Genomic DNA, 20,525 nt, shown 5'->3' with positions numbered 1-20,525 from the left:
TACCCAGCGTGCGCACGTGTGTGTGTGTGTGTGTATAGACACACACGCACACATGCACACACACACGTGATAGTGGTAGCATGTCCTGCGTCGCAGGATGTCACATAAGCCATCTTAATCTTTACAGCAACTACATAAGTTAGGGCAATACGATTATTTCCATGTTATAGATTACTGGGGGCTCAGGTTGAGGGCTAAACAGCATGCCTTAGCCTTGTTTTTGGGCTACAACTTCCATCAGCCCCAGCTAGAATAGCCAATGGCCAGAGAGGATGGCAGCTGAAGTTCATCGCTATCTGGAGGGCCACAGGTTTCCCACCATTGCCATTTCTCATACTTATGTGCATTTCATTTACTTGCAGTGCAGTCTCAAACATGTCTCCTCAAAGGTCTCATGCATGTTAGAATGTGCATTTGTCTTCGTATGGATAAAGTCTATCCACACCAGGCTGCTTTCAGTTGGATGCTCAGCTCTGTCCACATTATGGTACAGATAGTCATGCAAACATTATCTTATTTAAAGTGTGACGATGGCTGGATCGGAGCACTGGAGTTCCCCCCTACATATGGTGTCAGAAATAAACTTGTTCACATAGTCATGTGTGCAGGTCATGCAAGCCCTTGTTTTCTTGTGGAGCCCTCATCCCAGATTGTGGTTTTTCAGGGAATCCATACTATCCTTGCGTGGGGAGAATAAATGTACACCTTTGTAAAAACACAATGTGGGCCTGAACCTTTTCATAGATTATAAGCATATGAGCAAGGATTGTGAATTCCTATTTACGGTCAACTGCTTAAAAGCTCTTGAAGTAACAGATGATGCTGATGATGCACAGCTACTAAATATGATAGCTTTTGCACAGAAACAAGAGGCGACTAGGACACAACCAGAGTTTGTTGTGCATTTCACAATAAGCTGTTGAAATATATTTACATTCAGCAAGACAGCTCTTAAGAGCAAATGCTGGATAGCTCCCTGAGGAAGTTTACTGAGGCTGAGTTGAGGGCCATCATGTTTTTCTTAAATGGAGAGCTCTTCCATATGGGACAAGGTGAGGGCTGCATTATCACTCTGAAAGTTGTTGGAGGCTGTATCCAGTAGTGAGCGAGCTAGATCCACCACAACCCCTCACAACAGATTCCCAAGAGGGGTTAATCTTTCATTTTCTCTATTGACTTTTTGGGAAAAGAAAAGAGAGAGAGAAGTTTTTTAAATTAATTAATTAATTATTTGATAAGACTGCTCTTCAATAGAACTGCCTTGTCTGGGCAAAGAAAAAGCCAAAAAAAAACCCTCTGAAATCCCAACAGAAGAATGCAAATAATGCCAAACCACAGCTGTATTGCAAGCTATGCCACATTGCTATTCAGTGCCTCCATCTTCAAAATCCAACTGCAGCCCCCAAACTTGCAGGCATTCAGTTGCAAAAATGCATGGATGGCTTTTTGCATATCTGCAGGAAATCCAATCTCTCTTTGCACAGACACTTTCCCCTCTGCTTTCATCTCCTTGTAGCAGATAATTGCAGAGAAAGAGCTGCAATTGAACACTTTTCACAACATCAGAGCCCTTTCTCCTCTCAGCTGTTCATTGGGGAGCAGCTGTTGCTTAGGAGGGGACCCAGAGGGTGGGTGCTTGTGCAGCTAGGAGTTCCTTACTTCATTGTAAGAAAATACATACAGTCCAGAAGTAGATTATTTTGGGTTTTGCACACTTATCCTCCATGAAAGTGCTTTCCATGTCTGAAAATTCATAGTAACCTGAATTGTTTTGTGTAATCCCTAATAAGGGGACAGGCTGAACAGTTTCCTCAGTGATTCTTTAGGCAATAGTTTTACACATGCTTTAGATATGTGTCAATTATTATTATTATTTAATCCATGACTGCTTGGTTTGTAGGTTGTAAAAGCAGAGTTATAAAAACATCTTATTACTTTCTGGAAATTTCTTTAAATATTTCTGGTAAGAGGAAACATGAAAATATTATGTGAACTTGAACTTTAAATAGCTTTATAGAGAAGTATGTGCTTCTACTCTAAAGAGTAGTAAAGTTGGCTGTTTAAGGAGAAAACTTCATTGAATCTGGAATGTTCTAAAGTCTGCAATGACGTACCCACTGATGGCAGTTAATACAAGCGGAACAGTAATAATAGCACTGATACTGTTCTCTTCCTGCAATAATATAGGTTTATACTAGTGAAAATATTGCTCTACGTTTGGGTTCTCCTTTTCAGAACCCTTACTCTTAATCACCTCAAAAGAATGGTAAAAGGATCTCAGATATCTGGAGAAATATCAATCTATAGTTCATTTCAGAGAAGCAATAAACTCTGGGCTAATCTGGAAATTTCTGAATATTCCAAATTAAGTGTGACTGTTTTCATTTTTTATATATCTTCTAATTAAATGACAAGGTCTGGCTAGTTGAGACTTTGAGCTTGAGATAACCTCAGAGCGTTAGAATTCCAGAAGCAAGGAACACTTTGTTCAAGCCAGGCTTACAAATAATTTAGTCTGAACCAGTAGTTGCTAGTAGGGTGGTGTTTGTCACTGGCCTTCTGAACACTGAGCATTCCTGGTGGTTCTTGAGAAAGGTTGCGTTCAGTGTGAGGCAGGTGTGATGGCAGGAGGGCCAGATTTGCTTCACCACCGAGTTGCACCATACTCTCTCTGTCTCAGGAACTAGCAGTGATGCTCAGTGTTTGGAAGGCAAGTGAGCAACGCTACACTCCCTGCCTCACTCCACTAACTGGTGCTGATCTCAGCTTAATACCTTCAGTGAAGGAGAGCATTCTACCTCCCTAGACAGTCTTTGCCACTGTCACAAGGTCACAATATGACCATGGCACAAATAACTGACCTATGTGGATTTGATACACTGACTTCTACTTTAAGCTATGCTCTCAGCCATTGAACAGCATTAGCAAGCCAGTGCAACATTATCCTGGGCCAGAGATACCTGATGTGCCAATGCTGCATGTGAAATTGAAGACATCCTTCATGAATTTGCCTAACCCTCTTAAAACCCCATTTAAGGTTGTTACTAATGGCACTTATTCTGCTTCTTCAAAATAATGATGTGCTTCCTGAACCTACTGCCAATCACCCCCATAGCATGTCTTTTGAGTCTTGGGTAGGAGAACAAATTGTGACAAACTACCTCAGGGAAGATGGGAGCAGGGCAAGGTGACAGAGTCCGTTTTTTAACCTCGGTCACTCCATGTCTATTAACAACTGAGAATTCAGAAATTCTCAATATGTGGTAGCATATAATATAAATATGCAGCAAGATCTATCAATATTGGGGTTCCCGTGACAGTTTATTGGGCATAAATTAAAGCTGGGGCACAATGGAAACGAAAACTATATTTTTATGAACAAACACTCAATGGAAGATAAAGCTTGATAGTTTCACTATTAAAGGCACAGTACTTGTTTTCTGTCAGAAACACTGTTTCAGGTTTAACAAGATTTTTTTTTAAAAAAAAATCCTAGCAAGAGAGCTGCTTCTATGAAATCTATTTCATCCCAGAATGGCTATCTGCTTTTACTCTGCCTGTAAAACACCTCTAGCCCCTTTGTAAGGCCCTCCCTTCCCCTGAGGAAATTAATCAGGTTTATCCTTCCTGATAAACCCCTATGCACCACAAGCTGCTTCCGTTGCCATGCCCTTTTCTGCTGGTTAAACCGTCAAATTATCCCTTTACCATTCTCACTCTCTCCTGATTGGCCATTTCTCCTCCCTGCCATGACTGGCTAAGGGTCACCAGGAGGAATAACCCAATGGTTTGTCAGCTGCACAAACATCTCTAAATGTGCTCTTCCTAGTTCAGGGATGGGGAACGTCCATGAGATGGCCCTTCAGATGATGTTGGACTCGGGCTCCCATCAGCCCCAGCCTACATGACCAGTAGTAGTGACAGATAATGTGAGTTGTAGTCCAGCAACCCCTGGGAGCCACAGGTTCCCATTCCTGTTCTAATCATGCATACTTTTATAAATCTCTGTGATGTTCCCTCTTAGCACACACTCTCTGAAGCTCCATGTTCTTGAGCCTTTCCAAGGAAACTGTTCCAAGCTTTTGACCATTGTAGTTGCTTTTCTGTGCCTTTTCCAGCTCTACGGCATTCTGTTTGGGTAACCAGAATTGCACACAGTATTCTAAATCTGGGCACAGATTTGTATAATGGGATTATACTTTCTCTGTTTCTTACAGCTGGGGGGCAGGGGGCGGGATGAGCTAAGCCTCTGTCCACTGTTCCTACTATGCTCATCAATGTGGAAAGAACATTTGGGGACTGAATTTCATTCTGTTGTAGTGAGCAAATACGACTTATGGTTCTAGATGAAGTTTCGGCAAACGGCATATTAGAATTTTTTTATTTTAAAAAATTATTTAGTAAAGTATCTTTGAATCGATACACTGCAATACTAAGAGTGAGATAATAATTTGTATTATTTGGGTTTGAAGTTACTGATCCACGTTAGTGTCTGAACTGGAACTAAGCCAGAGTTTTCATTTATATATACTCCCTGCTAATGAACATGAACTCTAACCAAACCCAGTTTTTTTGTAGTTTAAGCCTTGGCTTTCAATACATAGAAGACCAGGCATCAGATGTGTAGTCATGTAATCATTGGTACAAGATGTCTCTAAAGAGGCAGAGAGGCATAAAAAATGTTTCAACTTTACAGTGATGGAAAAGGGTAAATGTAAACCTTTGGTGTGATCCATAAGAGATTTTATTTTCTAATGTTACCCAAGCATTGGATAACATTAGAACAGAAGAGGATCCTGGTTGGACTAGACCAACGACTTACATATATACTGATAAATACCATCTATAGGGAAGGTCCCTGGGACCTGGGTGGTGCTGTGGGTTAAACCACAGAGCCTAGGACTTGCTGATTGGAAGGTTGGCGGTTCAAATCCCCACAATGGGGTGAGCTCCCGTTGCTCAGTTCCTGCTCCTGCCCACCTAGCAGTTCGAAAGCACGTCAAAGTGCAAGTAGATAAATAGGTACCGCTCCGGCGGGAAGGTGAACGGCGTTTCCGTGCGCTGCTCTGGTTCGCCAGAAGTGGCTTAGTCATGCTGGCCACATCACCCGGAAGCTGTACACCGGCTCCCTCGGCCAATAAAGCGAGATGAGCGCCACAACCCCAGAGTCGGCCACTACTGGACCGAATGGTCAGGGGTCCCTTTACCTTTACCTTATAGGGAAGGTAGTACATGTTTCAATGACAGTATGTACATTAGCTGAGAAATTTTCTGGTGAAAAAAATCTGGTGGCTGGGGAAAGAGAGGATCAAAAGGAGAATTTCCTTCCTGCCCTTTCTTGTTAAAAGTTGTGCAACATTATGCACAACAGCTCCCAAGGAATGTACTTTTAAAAGAACCCTTAATGTACTCACCCCTTAAAGGAATAGCATGCTGCACATTTTGGCAATTTTGGGTGTACTCATATGTACAAGCACCTAGAGAAGGGATGTGGAACTTGTAGGGATGGGGAACCTGTAGCCATTCAGTTGTTGCTTGACTTCAACTCCCATCATGCCTGGCCATTGATCATGCTGCCTGATGCTAATGGAAGTTGGAATCCAGCAACATCTGAAGCCCTACATGTACCCCCCCCTTGCTTAGAGATATGCATAGTTTAGGTAGTAGGAATTATTATTGTGTTCTTTTTAAAAGAAGCTTATAACACTGTTTGTTTTCTCCTTCCTCAGATTAAAGAAGCTTCTTGAACAGGAAAAGATCTACCAAGCCCGAAAGGAAAAAGAGCATGCAAAAAGGCTCAACAAGCTAAGAGAAGAATTGGTCAAACTCAAGTCATTTGCACTCATGCTTGTGGATGAAAGACAGATGCACATTGAGCAACTGGATCAGCAAACCCAGAAAATACAAGATCTAACTCAAAAACTAAGGGAAGAAGAAGAGAAACTTAAGATTCTGGGTACCAAAGGAAAAGAGGATGGGCAGAAGCTAATGAAGCTAGAGGCAGAACTTGAACACAAGACATCCTCCTTTTCCCAAGAGCATGAGGAGATGACTGCCAAACTGGCTAGCCAAGAGTCGCACAATAAACAGCTCAGGCTGAAACTGGCTGGTTTAACCCGGAGAATTGAGGAGCTGGAAGAAACCAACAAAAACCTTCAGAAGACTGAAGACGAGCTTCGGGAACTGAGAGACAAAATAGCCAAAGGGGAATGCGGCAACTCCAGCTTGATGGCTGAGGTGGAAAACCTCCGCAAGCGGGTGCTTGAGATGGAAGGCAAAGACGAGGAGATCACAAAGACTGAATCTCAGTGTAAGGAGCTTAAAAAGAAACTACAAGAAGAGGAGCATCACAGCAAAGAACTGAGGCTTGAGGTGGAGAAACTGCAGAAGAGAATGTCTGAACTGGAAAGGTTGGAGGAGGCTTTCAACAAAAGCAAATCTGAATGCACTCACCTGCGTTTGAACCTGGAGAAAGAAAAGAACTTAACCAAAGACTTGATCAATGAGTTGGAAGTGGTGAAGACGCGAGTGAAGGATCTTGAGTCTTCAGAGAGTAAGTTGGAGAAAGCTGAATTAAACTTGAAAGATGACCTAACAAAGCTGAAGTCTTTTACTGTCATGCTGGTTGATGAGAGAAAGAACATGGTGGATAAGATAAAGCAGGAAGAGAGAAAAATTGAAAGCTTGAATAAGAACTTCAAGGTGGAGCAAGGCAAAGTTATGGAAGTGACTGAGAAACTAATAGATGAGAGCAAAAAACTGTTGAAGTTGAAATCTGAAATGGAGGAGAAAGTGTCCAGCTTGACAAAGGAAAGGGATGAGTTAATTGGCAAGCTGAAGAGCGAGGAAGAAAAGTCCGCTGAGCTGAACTGCAAAGTGGATCTGCTGAAGAAAAGGATTGATGGCATAGAGGAGGTAGAAAGGGAAATAGCCAGAGGCCGCGTTAAAAAAGGGACTGGGCTTTCTGGACAAGAGGACAACAAAATTAAAGAGCTAACAGTTGAAATTGAAAGACTGAAGAAGCGTCTCAAGCAACTGGAAGTTGTTGAAGGAGACTTGATGAAGACGGAGGATGAATATGATCAGCTGGAGCAAAAATTTAGGACTGAGCAGGATAAAGCTAACTGTCTTTCTCAGCAGCTGGAAGAAATGAAGCTCCAGATTGCAAAAAACAAAGCAATAGAGAAGGGAGAGGCAGTGACTCAGGAGGCAGAGCTGAGGCAAAGGTTTCGACTGGAAGAGGCGAAAAGCAGAGACTTGAAAGCCGAAGTGCAGGCTCTCAAAGAGAAAATTCATGAGCTGATGAACAAAGAAGACCAGCTTTCTCAGCTCCAAGTGGATTACTCAGTCCTTCAGCAAAGGTTTCTGGAAGAAGAAAACAAGAACAAATCCATGGGCCAGGAGGTGCTGAATCTGACGAAAGAGCTTGAGCTGTCTAAACGCTACAGCCGTGCCCTGAGACCCAGTATGAATGGGAGAAGGATGGTAGATGTGCCTGTCACATCCACCGGAGTACAAACTGATGCAGTAAACAGCGAGACAGCAGAAGAGGAGACACCAGCTGTGTTCATAAGGAAATCCTTCCAGGAGGAGAACCACATTATGAGCAATCTTCGACAGGTTGGGCTCAAAAAGCCCAGCGAGAGGTCATCTGTGCTTGACAGATATCCTCCTGCGGCAAATGACCTTACCATGAGAAAATCCTGGATCCCATGGATGAAAAAAAGAGAAAATGGCTCTCAGGTGACTCCAGAAAAAGGAGCCAGAATACAAACCAGTCCAGAGCGTCCTGGGGAGGTTGTCCTTTCTCCAAAGCAAGGGCAGCCTCTCCACATTCGGGTAACTCCAGATCATGAGAACAGCACAGCTACTCTGGAGATTACTAGTCCAACAGCTGAAGATTTCTTCTCCAGCACCACCGTTATCCCAACCTTGGGGAATCAGAAACCACGGATTACCATCATTCCCTCTCCTAACGTCATGTCCCAGAAAGGAAAAGGGAGTGAGAGCCCAGCGGGCCCAGAGCGAGCCATGTCTCCAGTAACTATAACTACTTTCTCCAGAGAGAAATCTTCAGAGAGCCCAAAGTCTCCATTCATGGAAAGACCCGTATCACCAATTCAGATAATGACAGTGTCTACCTCGGCAGCACCTGCAGACATTACCATGTCTCCAGAATCGCAGGACATGACCATGGGGAGGGCTGTGTTTAGAGTGACGCCGGAAAAACAAACTGTCCCAACTCCCGTCCGAAAGTACAATGCCAACACAAACATTATAACGACCGAGGACAACAAAATTCACATCCACTTAGGGTCTCAGTTTAAACGCTCGCCTGGCACTTCTCAAGAAGGAGCAAGCCCTGTGATAACTGTCAGGCCTATGAATGTAGCAGCAGAGAAGGAGGTGATGACTGGGACTGTCCTCCGTTCCCCCAGGAATAACATATCCTCAAGGCCTGGAGCAAGCAAAGTGACAAGTACCATCACTATAACTCCAGTTACTACGTCATCCACACGAGGAACACAATCCATGGTAAGCAATAGGGAATCTTATGGAATATGTTTGCATGCAATATGGTAGGGGGAAATATGATTTTTGAGAGTTGGGCTTGGATCTGAGAGATCTGGGCTCATCCTCAACTTGGCTTAGGAATTTGGTGGCCTGAGTCAAGATGAAATGGAAAACCGCTGTTGCTTTTTTTAATGAATGGCTGCAGCAAATCTTGACGTCACTCTCCTCCTTCACCTCTTCTTTTTCATGCCAGAGGAGAGATTAGAAGTACCTTTGTTGAGTGTTTTGGGCAGGGTTGGAGAATCTTTCTCCTCCCTAAGGGCCAAATTCCCTTTGGGAAAAGTCATGGGAGCACAAGCTCCCAAAGAATGGGGTGAGGTAAGGGATGTCTTAGGGCAGGCATCCCCAAACTCGGCCCGCCAGCTGTTTTGGGACTACAGTTCCCATCATCCCTGACCACTGGTCCTGTTAGCTAGGGATGATGGGAGTTGTAGTCCCAAAACAGCTGAAGGGCTGAGTTTGGGGATACCTGTCTTAGGGGAAGCACTGTGGGCTATATAAAAAGAACTGATGGGCCAGAGATTTCCTATGCTTGCTTTTTAGGGCATAGCACTTAGCATATATCGCTTTAAAACTCTAATCTTCACACACCCACACACACCCTGTTGCCTATTCTGAGACTCCTTGGGAAACATCTGGGAGAGGAGGAGCCATAGAAAGGGTGGGCGGCAGGGACCTTCAGTCCTGGCAACTGCTCTGTAGGGGCAAGGGTTGCTGAGTTTCCTTGAATAAAGAGTTAACACTCTGGCAACTTACTCTGCTTCTTCATGCTGACTGCATCTGACTCCAGCCCTGACAGTGGGTGGTGAGTCCACGTGTTTCTTCCTGTCCTTCGAGCACTGAAATACTAGGAGGAGTGTAAAAAGACTGGGGCAAATTTTTACTTTATATGAAAGAAAACTGTAAACAGTTGAAAACGCTTGTAGGTTTGAGTTGAAATGTTTGGTAATGAGAAATTAAGGAGCTTATTTACATATAAGAAGGTGATTGCTAAAAGATTGATATAGGGTAAAAAAGTGGATATAGGTATGCGAATAAATTGGTAATGGTGTGTGGAAGTCTGTCAGAGGGAGGGAAGGAAGTTGATGCTTTATTTAAGCAATGCTTTAAGTTATGGATTTTTTATTATTATTTGTAATGAAATATAGAAAACTTAATAAAACTTATATAAATAAATAATAAAAATAAACTTAATAAAAATTATATATATATATTTTAAAAAGAGATACTAGGAGGATTACTGTTCTCTCCTTTTCCTCACAGAAGGCATCTCAGATGACACCCGGGGCACAAACAGGAAACTTGACCAAAATCTGTTTTTATTCCACTGCTATTTTTTTCTTCCTTGTCTTGCAGACGGGACAGGATGGGTTATCCCAGAGACCTACACCCACCCGAATCCCTGTATCTAAAGGTATGAAAGCCGGGAAGCCAGTAGTGACAGCCCCAGGATCAGGAAATCAGACCAAATTCGAGCCTCGAGCCGAGACTCAGTCTATGAAAATAGAACTGAAGAAGTCTTCAGCCAGTAGCTCTGCCTCCCTTGGTGGGGGGAAGGGCTGAGGGCAGTGGCTAAGGGGGTATGTTCTGCAGGTTTTACTGCTACCATGGAAATAAGCCCCCTGTCCTGTTTAGTTGTTAGTGTTTGCACATACTAATTAAGTCTGCTGAAGCTGTCACTTCTACTAATGCATGCATGTCTTACCTATTGAATGTAATAATCCCCTCTTCCTTTCCTCTCTGCTGAGTAAAAAAAGAAACCCCCCTTTCTTTTTAAAAAATGGTCTAGTTCAGCAAGTTCTAAAATGGGGCTGCTGTTGCGATTTACCTCTTTCAAGCAGCTGACCTTGTCCCCCTTATTTTGCTGCGCATGATCATTTTAGTCAGTAGTTTGCCAGTAAAGTTGAGCACTTTACTGCTGCTCCTTTTCAAAGCCACATCTGTCTAGTTCGAACTGTTCTGAGATAGCAACAGGCAACATACAAATGCCTCATTTAAATACAACAGGTATCATTCCTGAGGTGCAGGAGGGGTTAGGAGTGTATTCTAGGTGTAGATCATTAGGGTTTTTGATCTTGCAGATCTTTTTATTCCCAAACTCAGGTTGGACCTAACTGAAGGCTCAACAAAATCAATTAAATCATTTTTGTTCATGCCAATGACCAATGGTTAAAATCTGCAGCAAGTGAACAACCTTATATTTATGCCTTCTACCTTTTGATCTGGGATGGTCCTAATGTCAGCATGTTGGCAGGGGCGAGAGAGAGGTCCTGCTGGCAGACTTTACTTAGAGAGAGAGGTGATATCTAAAACAATGAATAGGTTTGAGCCTCAAGATCACACCTGTATTTCTCTTGTCAACACCTGGACTTAGGGACATCTGGCCAAACTGTGTGTCTTCTGCCTGCATTGGAGTGCTTTGCTTTTATTTCTGAAACCATGCTTTGAGAGTGGAATTTTGTGTGAATATGACTGGCTGCCATTATAACTGTGTCTGTCTATTAGAACCCCAACTGTTTATGAGCATTTGTGTTGAAGGAAGTAAACAGCTACAACCAAAACCTTTAACCTCTGGCAGAGGTGACTTGACATGCAAAATCCTCTGCCAAGCTGCACTTTTCCCTTTCTTTTCTTCCTTTTTTGTTTTGTAATGATCTAGTTGAATGACCTGCGGAAATTCAGCAACAAATTCCTCAATGGCTCCATTCTGGAGGAAAGGGGGAAAGTATGCACAGTACCAAAAAGGACCTCTGTGCAACCAGTGACAATAAAAAGGGTAAAGTGCTTAAAGCAGAGTGAATGGATTTGTCCATTAGGAGATGAAACTGAACTGCAGAGAGATTGTGTAGTTTAAAAGTAGTCTGAGGTAGAAGTCTATAAAAGGAAGACTGCCATCAATGGCTGTAAGTAAAATATGAATGCAGGAATGAATTGTAGGTCAAATCGTGTCATTAACTATACCTTGAGCTGCTAAGGGCCACAAGTATTGATTTTTTAAAACAACAACAACAACAACTCTAGTGCAAGGACAGTGCAAGGCTCTCCTCTCCAGATGTTGGTGAACTCCCCATTCCCCAACCAGCATGGGGAATAGGCCAAGGTTATGGCAGTTGTAGTCTGACAACATCTGGAAGGCTACAGGTCCCTCATCCCTACCTAGTGGAGCAGAATTTTCTCCTTCTTCACTAGTGTGTTTATGGGCTGCAGTGTTTTGCTGGCATTTCAGATTCCAGGTGAGCAGCTGGATTAGTTTGTTGCAGCCCCGAGGCACCTTTATCCATGGTGGACGCTTTCATGGGCCAGGCAGACACTACTTCATCAAATTGTGCTCTGGCCTACAAAAAGCTTATGCCACAATAAATGTTTGGGGTTTTTTTTGTCTTTGAGGTGCCACAGATCTTCGCTGACATTTCGGTTTACTCGTCCAGCCTTTACCTACATCAATAGCAAATGCCCGTTATGAGAAGGAGTGAGGGATGTGAGGCTTGTATATTACAATGACACAACCTGTCCTAGCCAGCGCCAACCAAGTGCCAAGCTTGGAGGGGGTTTTCTCTCTCTTTTCCCTGCCTTCCCTCCTCACAGGTGCACACAATAGCTGACTTAACAATGCTTTCCACTTTTCCTTCTGTGGTAAGGCTGTGGCAGAGCCAGCTGCTTTTCTGTCTCTCCAGCCAGGAGCAGAGAGAATGCTGCTTTATGCCAGAATTTTCTTAATGCAATGAATGGAAGGAATGACAAAGTGTGTACAAATGATTAATGCAATCCTTCCTCCTCCTCCTCCAAAAAAAAGGGGGGGGGAAATAACTCACTTCTACCTCCATCTTCCCCTCTCCTACCACCTTCATGTTTGTTTCTGGTTCAGAAAATAAAGTGTGACAGAGTGAAAGAATCCAGGAACAGGCTTTTACCTACATCAGCAGCAAAATGCCCCTTATTAGAATGAGTCAGGTATATGTGGCTTGTATATTACAGTGACACATCCTGTCCCAGCCAGTGTCAAGCTCAAGCAAAGCTTTTCTTTATCCATAGGAGTGAATGGCAGCCATTCACTTACATGGGAAATAGGAAAGAAGTGCATTCAGGTGGTGACTAAACCCTGCTTCCTACACCCAGTCATTTGAAAAGTTTCTATCCATGTTGCCGCTCCTAGGATCTGTTTCTGGCTTGCACGTTGACACAGTGTGGGAGCTGACTTCTCATGAAGCAAGAGCAGAGACCTTGTGGCCCACCAGATGTTGTTGGACTCCCCATCAGCCCCAACTAGCATGGCCAGCAGTCGAGGTGATGGGAGTTGTAGTCCAATAATATCTGGCAGTCTGCAGGTTCCCCATCCCTGTTAGAGAAAGAGTGATGCTGATTATAAAGGACCAGATCGTGCCAGGCTGAGAAGCCTGAACACTATTCTTCCATGACTTTGCTTCTTAACCACCTATATTCACTGCTCCTGCACAGCCTATGGTGGTGCTGTGCAAATAGGAGAAAGCTATTCTCCTGCTTTGAGGAGGGAAGATTGCATGATTTCATGTACAGAAAAGCCTTCCCGCATAAGGAGGAGGAAACTGAGCATGCAATCACTAAATATTTCACTGGGTGCCAAAACAATGCATATTATTTCTGCTTTCAGGATTACATAAACTGGTACGCGTGTGCAAGAGCCATCTGAGTAAAATCAGACTTCTTTAAATGGAAATTTGGTCACCGGACATTGTCCATTGATGCAATTAAACTTCTTGCTGCTGCTGCAGTAGCCTAGATAATTTTTGCACATATTGCTGTTACTTCAGTACTCTCAGTGCCTTCTATTAACTTGAGGCTTGATGGACTAAATACATCGCTCCTCCGCTGAGGTACTCTTTTGAGATTATCAGAGTTTGGGGTCATTTTGATTACAATGTAAGGACATCACACTTGCATTGTAAACTAACACGCTCCTGTGTTTTAACTGGCTTGTAGCACAGGCTACTACAGTAAGGGTTATTTTTAAAAAAACCTCTTACATGCTTTTTATTGCTTATCTGCTGCTGGTGTTCCTGGGTTTGATTGGAGCTGTCATTTGCTGGCAGCTGGATCTTCTTTTGGGGCTTATTTTCATTGGGAATAATGTCCTTTCTTTCCCAGATCAGTGTGAGTCCCTTAATCTTGACTGATCTTTAAGAAGAGCTTGAGCGAATAGTTTGCACTTGTAAAAGTTGACTTCATTTTAAAATCATCTTACTATTTTATCTATGTTCAGTTTTGGGGATACATAAAATTTCCAAATGAGTAGTAGTCAACAATTTACAAAGCCAAATAGCAGTTCATTTGGATTTAATTTCACCTGTTTACTGGAAGGGTGGAGGGAGATATGCTCTACAAAGGTTCTAGTCAGATAAGGATTTTAGTTAAACAAACTGAGTGGCAGCCAAAATATTATGCATTTTGTCACAGGGCCCTACAAAGATATCGCCTTTTGCACACAATAATCTCAGTTGTAAAGAGAACTAATTTAAAATTATAATTTAATCACTAGGATTTAATGATACTTAAGCCTTATGCAAATTGTTCAGTATGAGCCTTATTGTGTGTGATCTCAAGGCTATTACTTATTATATTTGTATACTGAACGATTGTGTGCTATTGTATCTGTTATAAAAGAGCAAATACGGGTATAAATTGTAGGTTCCTTTTTTCAAAACACTCAGTAATGGCAACCTGGTAAATAACCTTCATGATTTTTTATGGCTATTTCCAAGCATGCTAGGGACCAATTGCTGTTTAAGTTAAATTAGAGTAGTGCCATCTAGTGATAGTATTCTAGAATAGCTCATTCTTTTAAAGACCATGATTGGTTTATTTATTTGTTTGTTTATTTATTTCTGTTGTTGCTGTGATTTAACTAATACACGTTTTGGCTTGTGCACATAGGTAGCTTATTTTTTTAAAAAAATAAGTAAATAAGAAGAAGCATAGCCAGGGTAGGATTGGGGATTATATGCAAGCCAAAAATGGCTGCAAATTTATACATTTGCAAATCAGTTTAATAAGTTCTCAAAATTATACTAGGGGAAACAATGAACAGAATGGGAACTATCAATGCATCCCTGTAATTTGATTCCTTGAGTATTTCAGGTTATAGAGCCTTTGTTCCGTGGAATATTTAGCATCAAATGTAGCTACCTGAAAAGGAGAAATATTCAGATACATGTGTCTGGTTTTATTAAGCTTCTTGACTTTGATCTAAAGAACCAAAACTCTGCATGTTTATTCAGAAGTCTCCTCTGTTTAACGGGGCTTACTTTCCTAGTACTTAAGGATCAGAATCTGTCGTGCCTGTTCAAATATCCGTACCCTGTGGCTATATTTGGTACTAAATAGTTTTTTCTGTAGAAGGCTCGTAGAACTTGAAATTAGTTTTTGGCTTATTCACTGTTTTGAAGCAGTCAATTTCTATCATCCCTTTTATAGTCTTCTTTGCATCCAATAAAATATCTCCCTTCTTATGGAGAGAGACCTACACTTGAATGCACAGATGACTTAATATATTTGAATTAGCTTTTTAAAAAGTTATATAGAAGAAAATATACCATATAGAGGACTAAACTCCCTCCAATCAAAACTGTATATAGCGTCATGATAAAGCTAATTATCTTGTAGAAAGACACAAGTTGGAAAACCTTAAATTTGCTATTACCAACTGCAGTTTGGAACTGCAGAAAGGACCAAACTCTCAGTCCCTGCTCAGTTTTTAAAAAGAAAACTATATGGGTTGGAACCAGACGGACAATGCAGTTTTCATTACTCAGAAGTAAGTACCATTGAATTTAAGGGAGCTTACACCCAGGTAAGTGGATACAAGATTGCATCCAATATTAGTTCTCATTTATTTCAATGGGACTACATGTTGGTCACAGCTAATCTTTCATGTTAAATATCAGTAGGACCTAAGTGTAATTAAAAGAAATGTTATGATATAGGGATAGTACACTTCCAACTAAAGATATGTAAGTAGTGCTGGAAGTATTTGAAGCAGAGGTTTGTTTTCTTTTTAAAATGATAAGTGAGAAGGTCTCAAAGTGGAAGCATACTGGGAAAAGAGAATGCATTAAGATAATTTTTTTTAAATAACTACTTTTAGATACAGGTGTGTTTCTTTTAACCAAACTATAGTTAGTTCCTAAGGAAAAGGAAGTGTTTCCTTTTTATGTAACTCCCACTACAAGTAATATTAGCCTGCTGGTGGCAAAAGATGATTTCTGAAGCTCAAGAGTGGATGGCAATTATTGGCATTTTTGAGCATCACAATAAATAATTTCGAAGAAAATCGATGTGTTAATGGATTGGACTCTGCTTTCAAGATGTCCACAACAGAAAGTGTTTTCACTTTAATGTGAGAAAGGGGGCTTTATATCTGTGATGTAAATAAGATCTGAAATTGTATGAATTTCTGAATTAAAAATTATTTTAAAAGCTAAAGACATGATCCCATCCTCTCTAGGTGTGGTGCCTAAATATGGAGTATCCCAGTTAAGTCTCAGTAGAGCTGTTTCCTACTCCCATTTCCTATGTGATTATAACTGGTACAAGGGACCATTGGAAGAATGGGAGGTTTGTCCTTTGCCCAATACAATTTACACGTGACCATGAGGAACTTATGCTGAGTAAAGAGAACAGATGGCAGGGGATATGGGAACCTTCAGTTCATATTAATTGGCTCCCTCACTGGTTGAGTGCACAGATGGTGGAGAGAGGAGGGAGAGCTGTACAGTGCTCTGCAGAAATACTCTTGAGAATGAGTGGACTGGATTATGCTCCTTCCATTTACATATGACAAGCAGCTTCGTACCCAGCAGTGCTCAGGAATTCTAAGAAACCAATGAAATCAGTGTGGCTTTGAAATTAGTGGTTGAAATCCATGCAGTTTTGAAAGGTTCAGTCCCATCGTCTTGATTCAAAATGGCATCCAGTTGAATCCAAACGTAGGCAAAAACCTGTTCCTTGATCTCAAGGAACATTATGCAAAATTTGTTTGCGATATCTTAAGAGGCATCCAACAGCATGGCAGGCAAACAGCTTTCCAAAATGTTTTGTAGATGGGGATAGAGTGCCCTCAATTATACTGCTAATTCTAATCTCTTCTTTGGCCATCTTGATATGAGTAGTTCTGTTCTGTCTTTCTTGTTTGAAGTGGCACTTTGAAGTTTCTGTAATGTAGCTAAGCTGTTGATGGGATTAAAGATTTAACAGTGTGGGTCCTCATAGACCTTTCATGTATTCTCATGGTAACAGCCTATGCTTTGCTATGTTTCTTTTCCCCTTTAGAGAGCATCATCATCCATCAGTTACGCATGAACTCAAGATGAGATGCCATGCAAGCTCCATCCTATGTACTTGCACTTCTCCTCCACACCACTTGGTTGGATCACTGCTGAAGCGCCACCTCATTCCCTGTGATCTTACCTGCTACTGATTGCTTGTGGAAGTATTTTATTCCTTCCATCAGAATCTGGCTTTTTGTGTGTGCAGATCCATTAAAAAAAAGTTTGATCTTTGGAAATTAGGTGGAAAGAGAACGTCTTCTGTGCCAATTTTACTCTTTAATTTTGCAAAGCCTTTGAATCATGTGTGCTTTTTGTTTGGCGTTTCCTACGTAATTTATTTTTATAATACAATTTGTAATGAAAGACATTTTGTGGTTGTTGTTGGTTTTTTTTGCCAAATCTGACTTTGGTGGTCTGCGGCACATTTGGTAGTAGAATACACTGTCAAAGATTTCAGAGTGCCGGTTTGTATATTTTTTATTGGAGTTTATAAAGATGTTGACTTGACCTCAATAATGGCACCTTTTAGAAAACTTTGCCACGTTTCCTAGCCATAATGTGACTGTGAGATTAATTGCCCTAAAGACTGCTCTGTGGGATAGTATTATAGTATGTTTTTTTTGTTTTTGCACTGTGCTGTGGTTTTAATACAAAACTGAACACCAACAAACCAAAGCCTTGAAACAGTATTAGACTGAATAATTGTTTTAAAATGTTGTACGCTGATTTCTATTATGCCATGCTCATATGCTGTGTGTTTTTACATATGTCTGTACCAAAAAGGTTCGTTTTTAATTACACTGTAACAAATTTTCACAAGTGTGCAACAGTAATATGGTGTTCCAATTGTAACCCTAGTGTTAGAAAAGGGTGCTAATGCTGAAACTTACTGAACATTCACATTGGTTTTTATGCTTGTTTCCTTGTGAACCAAACACTGATCCAGTTAATCCTGTGCACCCAAAGCCTTTTAATTTTACTGCGCTCAAGCACACCTAACTCTGCATTGTATCAGGCTGCAGATCATTTACCAACTGCTTCACCAGTTGAATCACAAGTTTGCAGCACACAATTTGGGAGCATAAAACCTAGCCTTATTTGACTGTGCTCCTCTATACCTCAATACTATATTCTAGATGGAACATAAAATTAGTACAGTTTCTCTGAGTCAACAACACTGGTGAAACATTGTGGGAATTGCATGGAGATCCTGTGGTATCTGCATTTTTTTTTTAAATGATCTATTTTTAAACATGCCTTTCCACCGAGATATAAACCCTACATTATTAAACTACTTCTAAAAATAGTTCTGGTTTCAAATTGTTCCCATATTTGCAGACTTTCTATGATGCTGTATAATGAATGTGAAATTGTATATAGCTGCAATAAGGAATGTGTTGATAGAAAGAATATGAAAGGGTATCAATACTATTTTGCACCCGTACTGTGCAGAACACAGAAGACATGTGATTTAGGGGCTTCTAGACAGAACAGCTTGGGTAGTGTAAGGCACATTGAATTGGTGCATGTGGTACTCACAAACAGCTGGGGGGGGTATTCCTCCATTATCTGCTAATCAATGCTACTCCAGATGCACTAGCAAGGTGAGGGCAGTTGGTATAATTCATATTTAGCAACCATCAACCCCTCTCATGGTACCAGCCAGCATGGAGAGCTAGACACTGTGTTAACAAGGGAGAGAGGGTGTAAGCAAAAGGGGATGGAAAGAGTTTGATAAAAGCAGTAGCGAATGAGGGTAAAGAAAGGTTATCTGTTGACATCAAGGAATAGAAGCTGTGACAACATGAGGAGAAAAAGGAAGTAGGAAGTTCATTTATAAAATGCAGGGAAAGGAGCTCACCACGATGAACAAAAAGTTTCAGACATGGAGAAATGGTATGAGGGCAGACACTGAGGTGTACTGTATGTTAGATCATACAAAGAGATGGAACTGAATTGCAGTACAAGTACGTTGCCAGGATATTTCTGCAACAGGTAATATTTAAGCAGCAGGAAACCCTGGTTTGCCAGCAAGTGTACATTTGAAAAGGAGCTGCAGCCAATCATGATTGGCTGCTTGAGTGTAGCTGTGTGACACTATGATTCACACTTCACATTCTTAGGTGTACACCTAAATTTTTTTTAGATATATAATATGTGAAGTCAGTGGCCCTGTAGTTAACGTCTGTGAAAGTAAATGCCAATGAAATGAGGAAGACTTAGTTCCCCCTAAAGAAAAAGGACAAGCCAGGAGGAGGACAACAGACAAGTTTGTTGTAGAATTCAACTTCCTAGTGAGATAAATAATCCAACCTACCTGCTTTGAAATTCCTACTTCAGGTTCCAGGTAGACTTCAGAAGTGTTTGGATTTGTACATAACGAGTTGTTTGTAATTTTCTGTTCCTTTGAAAATCATAAACATTAAAAACAATTGCTTTGCGTGCACACTTTGTTTTTCAGTAATCTTTTGATGCTGAGGCAACAACTGCTATTCTCGTCCACACATTCATAGTCCCTCCATCCCTGTGATTCAGTTGCTTTGGATTTTTATTAATGATGTCTTCTTCTTCTTGTCCCACAATATTTTCCTGAAAAGACAACAAAGCACGAATATTCTTACAGCAGTGGGTTTACATCTGGAGCCAATGAGCTAGTGCCATTCCCTGAACTATAATGCTGAGGGAGGATGTGGACTGAGCTGTATATCCCAACTTAGCCCATGGACAGCGACTATACTGTGCTGGTCTTTCTCCCCATAGTGTGCCTTAAGGCACCTGTGCCCTAAGATGCTGATAAGGGTCACTTTAACAAGGACACGTGCATGCCTATTTCATCACCAAGATGAGCGTTTTTTCTTCAGGCTATGCGAGTTGCTAGTGAAACAGATTCCTATCTAGTTATTATTTGGTGACATCGACCAGCATCATACAGCGAGCGAGGCTTGGAGTTATCTATCATGTCTTGCGTTGGAAACAGCCCTAATTTTATACGGTATGACGCAAGATAGTTGAAGACTCTAATCAGATGTAGAAGGCCAGTGTAACTTTCCATCCTTTCAAAAAGCTGGTGTTATGGCTTTACTGATTTCCAATAAAGTGCCTCTGAATCCACTTTAGAAATAAGACACAAAGGAAATTGAGGAGGAATGCTTTCCTTGTCCTGCATCAGTTAAACTGCATGTGCTTCACCTGTAGTGGGGGAGATGAAAATTGACAAAGCAGACTTGGGGTGGGAAGCACCTTTGTTCTTTCTCTCTGCAAAATTCAGCATGATAGAAAAGCAAACTCACTGTAACACAGTAAATTAAGAAAAGGAAGAGGACAGAAATTAGAATGAGAGAGGGGTTGGGGTGTGGGTGGGGTTGGCCTATGGGACTCTAGCTCCCCTCAGCCCCAGCCAGGAAGGCCAATGGTCAGGGGTAATGGAAGTTGTAGTCCAACAATATCTGAATGCCACAGGTTTCCCACCCCTGAATTAGAGGAGTTGAGAGGAGTTAGAGGGAATGGACGAGGTTGAAAAAGAAAGACTGGTGGTCAAGACAGAGGAAGTAGATAGGTATGTTGAGTCACTAGTTTGAGTAGAAACATTTCCTGTTCTTTATTGAATGGCTGCATGTTAACAAATTGATTCATTTGGAGTTGTGTCTAAAT

General features: G+C 41.4%; 1 protein-coding gene across 7 annotated transcripts in view; it reads left to right on the top strand.

Moving 5' to 3' along the window:
- FILIP1 (filamin A interacting protein 1) overlaps positions 1-19,318 on the top strand; it is an 83,957-nt gene extending 64,639 nt beyond the window's left edge. For 4 of the 7 annotated variants that reach the window (XM_083608119.1, XM_083608117.1, XM_083608116.1 and 1 more), the window contains 3 exons: positions 5,730-8,535; positions 9,931-9,988; positions 16,876-19,318. In XM_083608119.1, the coding sequence (XP_083464245.1) occupies positions 5,730-8,535; positions 9,931-9,988; positions 16,876-16,916 (2,905 nt within the window). In that variant the 3' untranslated portion in view covers positions 16,917-19,318. Of the gene's footprint in view, positions 1-5,729; positions 8,536-9,930; positions 10,155-16,875 lie in introns of all 7 variants that reach the window. The other 3 variants (XM_083608114.1, XM_083608113.1, XM_083608115.1) reach the window with 1 other exon arrangement.
- The last annotated feature ends 1,207 nt before the right edge of the window (positions 19,319-20,525 follow it).

Source organism: Podarcis filfolensis (assembly GCF_964270895.1).
Source record: "Podarcis filfolensis genome assembly, chromosome: 3".
In the NCBI taxonomy this organism is placed as follows: Eukaryota; Metazoa; Chordata; class Lepidosauria; order Squamata; family Lacertidae; genus Podarcis; species Podarcis filfolensis.
This window is presented reverse-complemented; position numbering and strand designations above follow the sequence as displayed.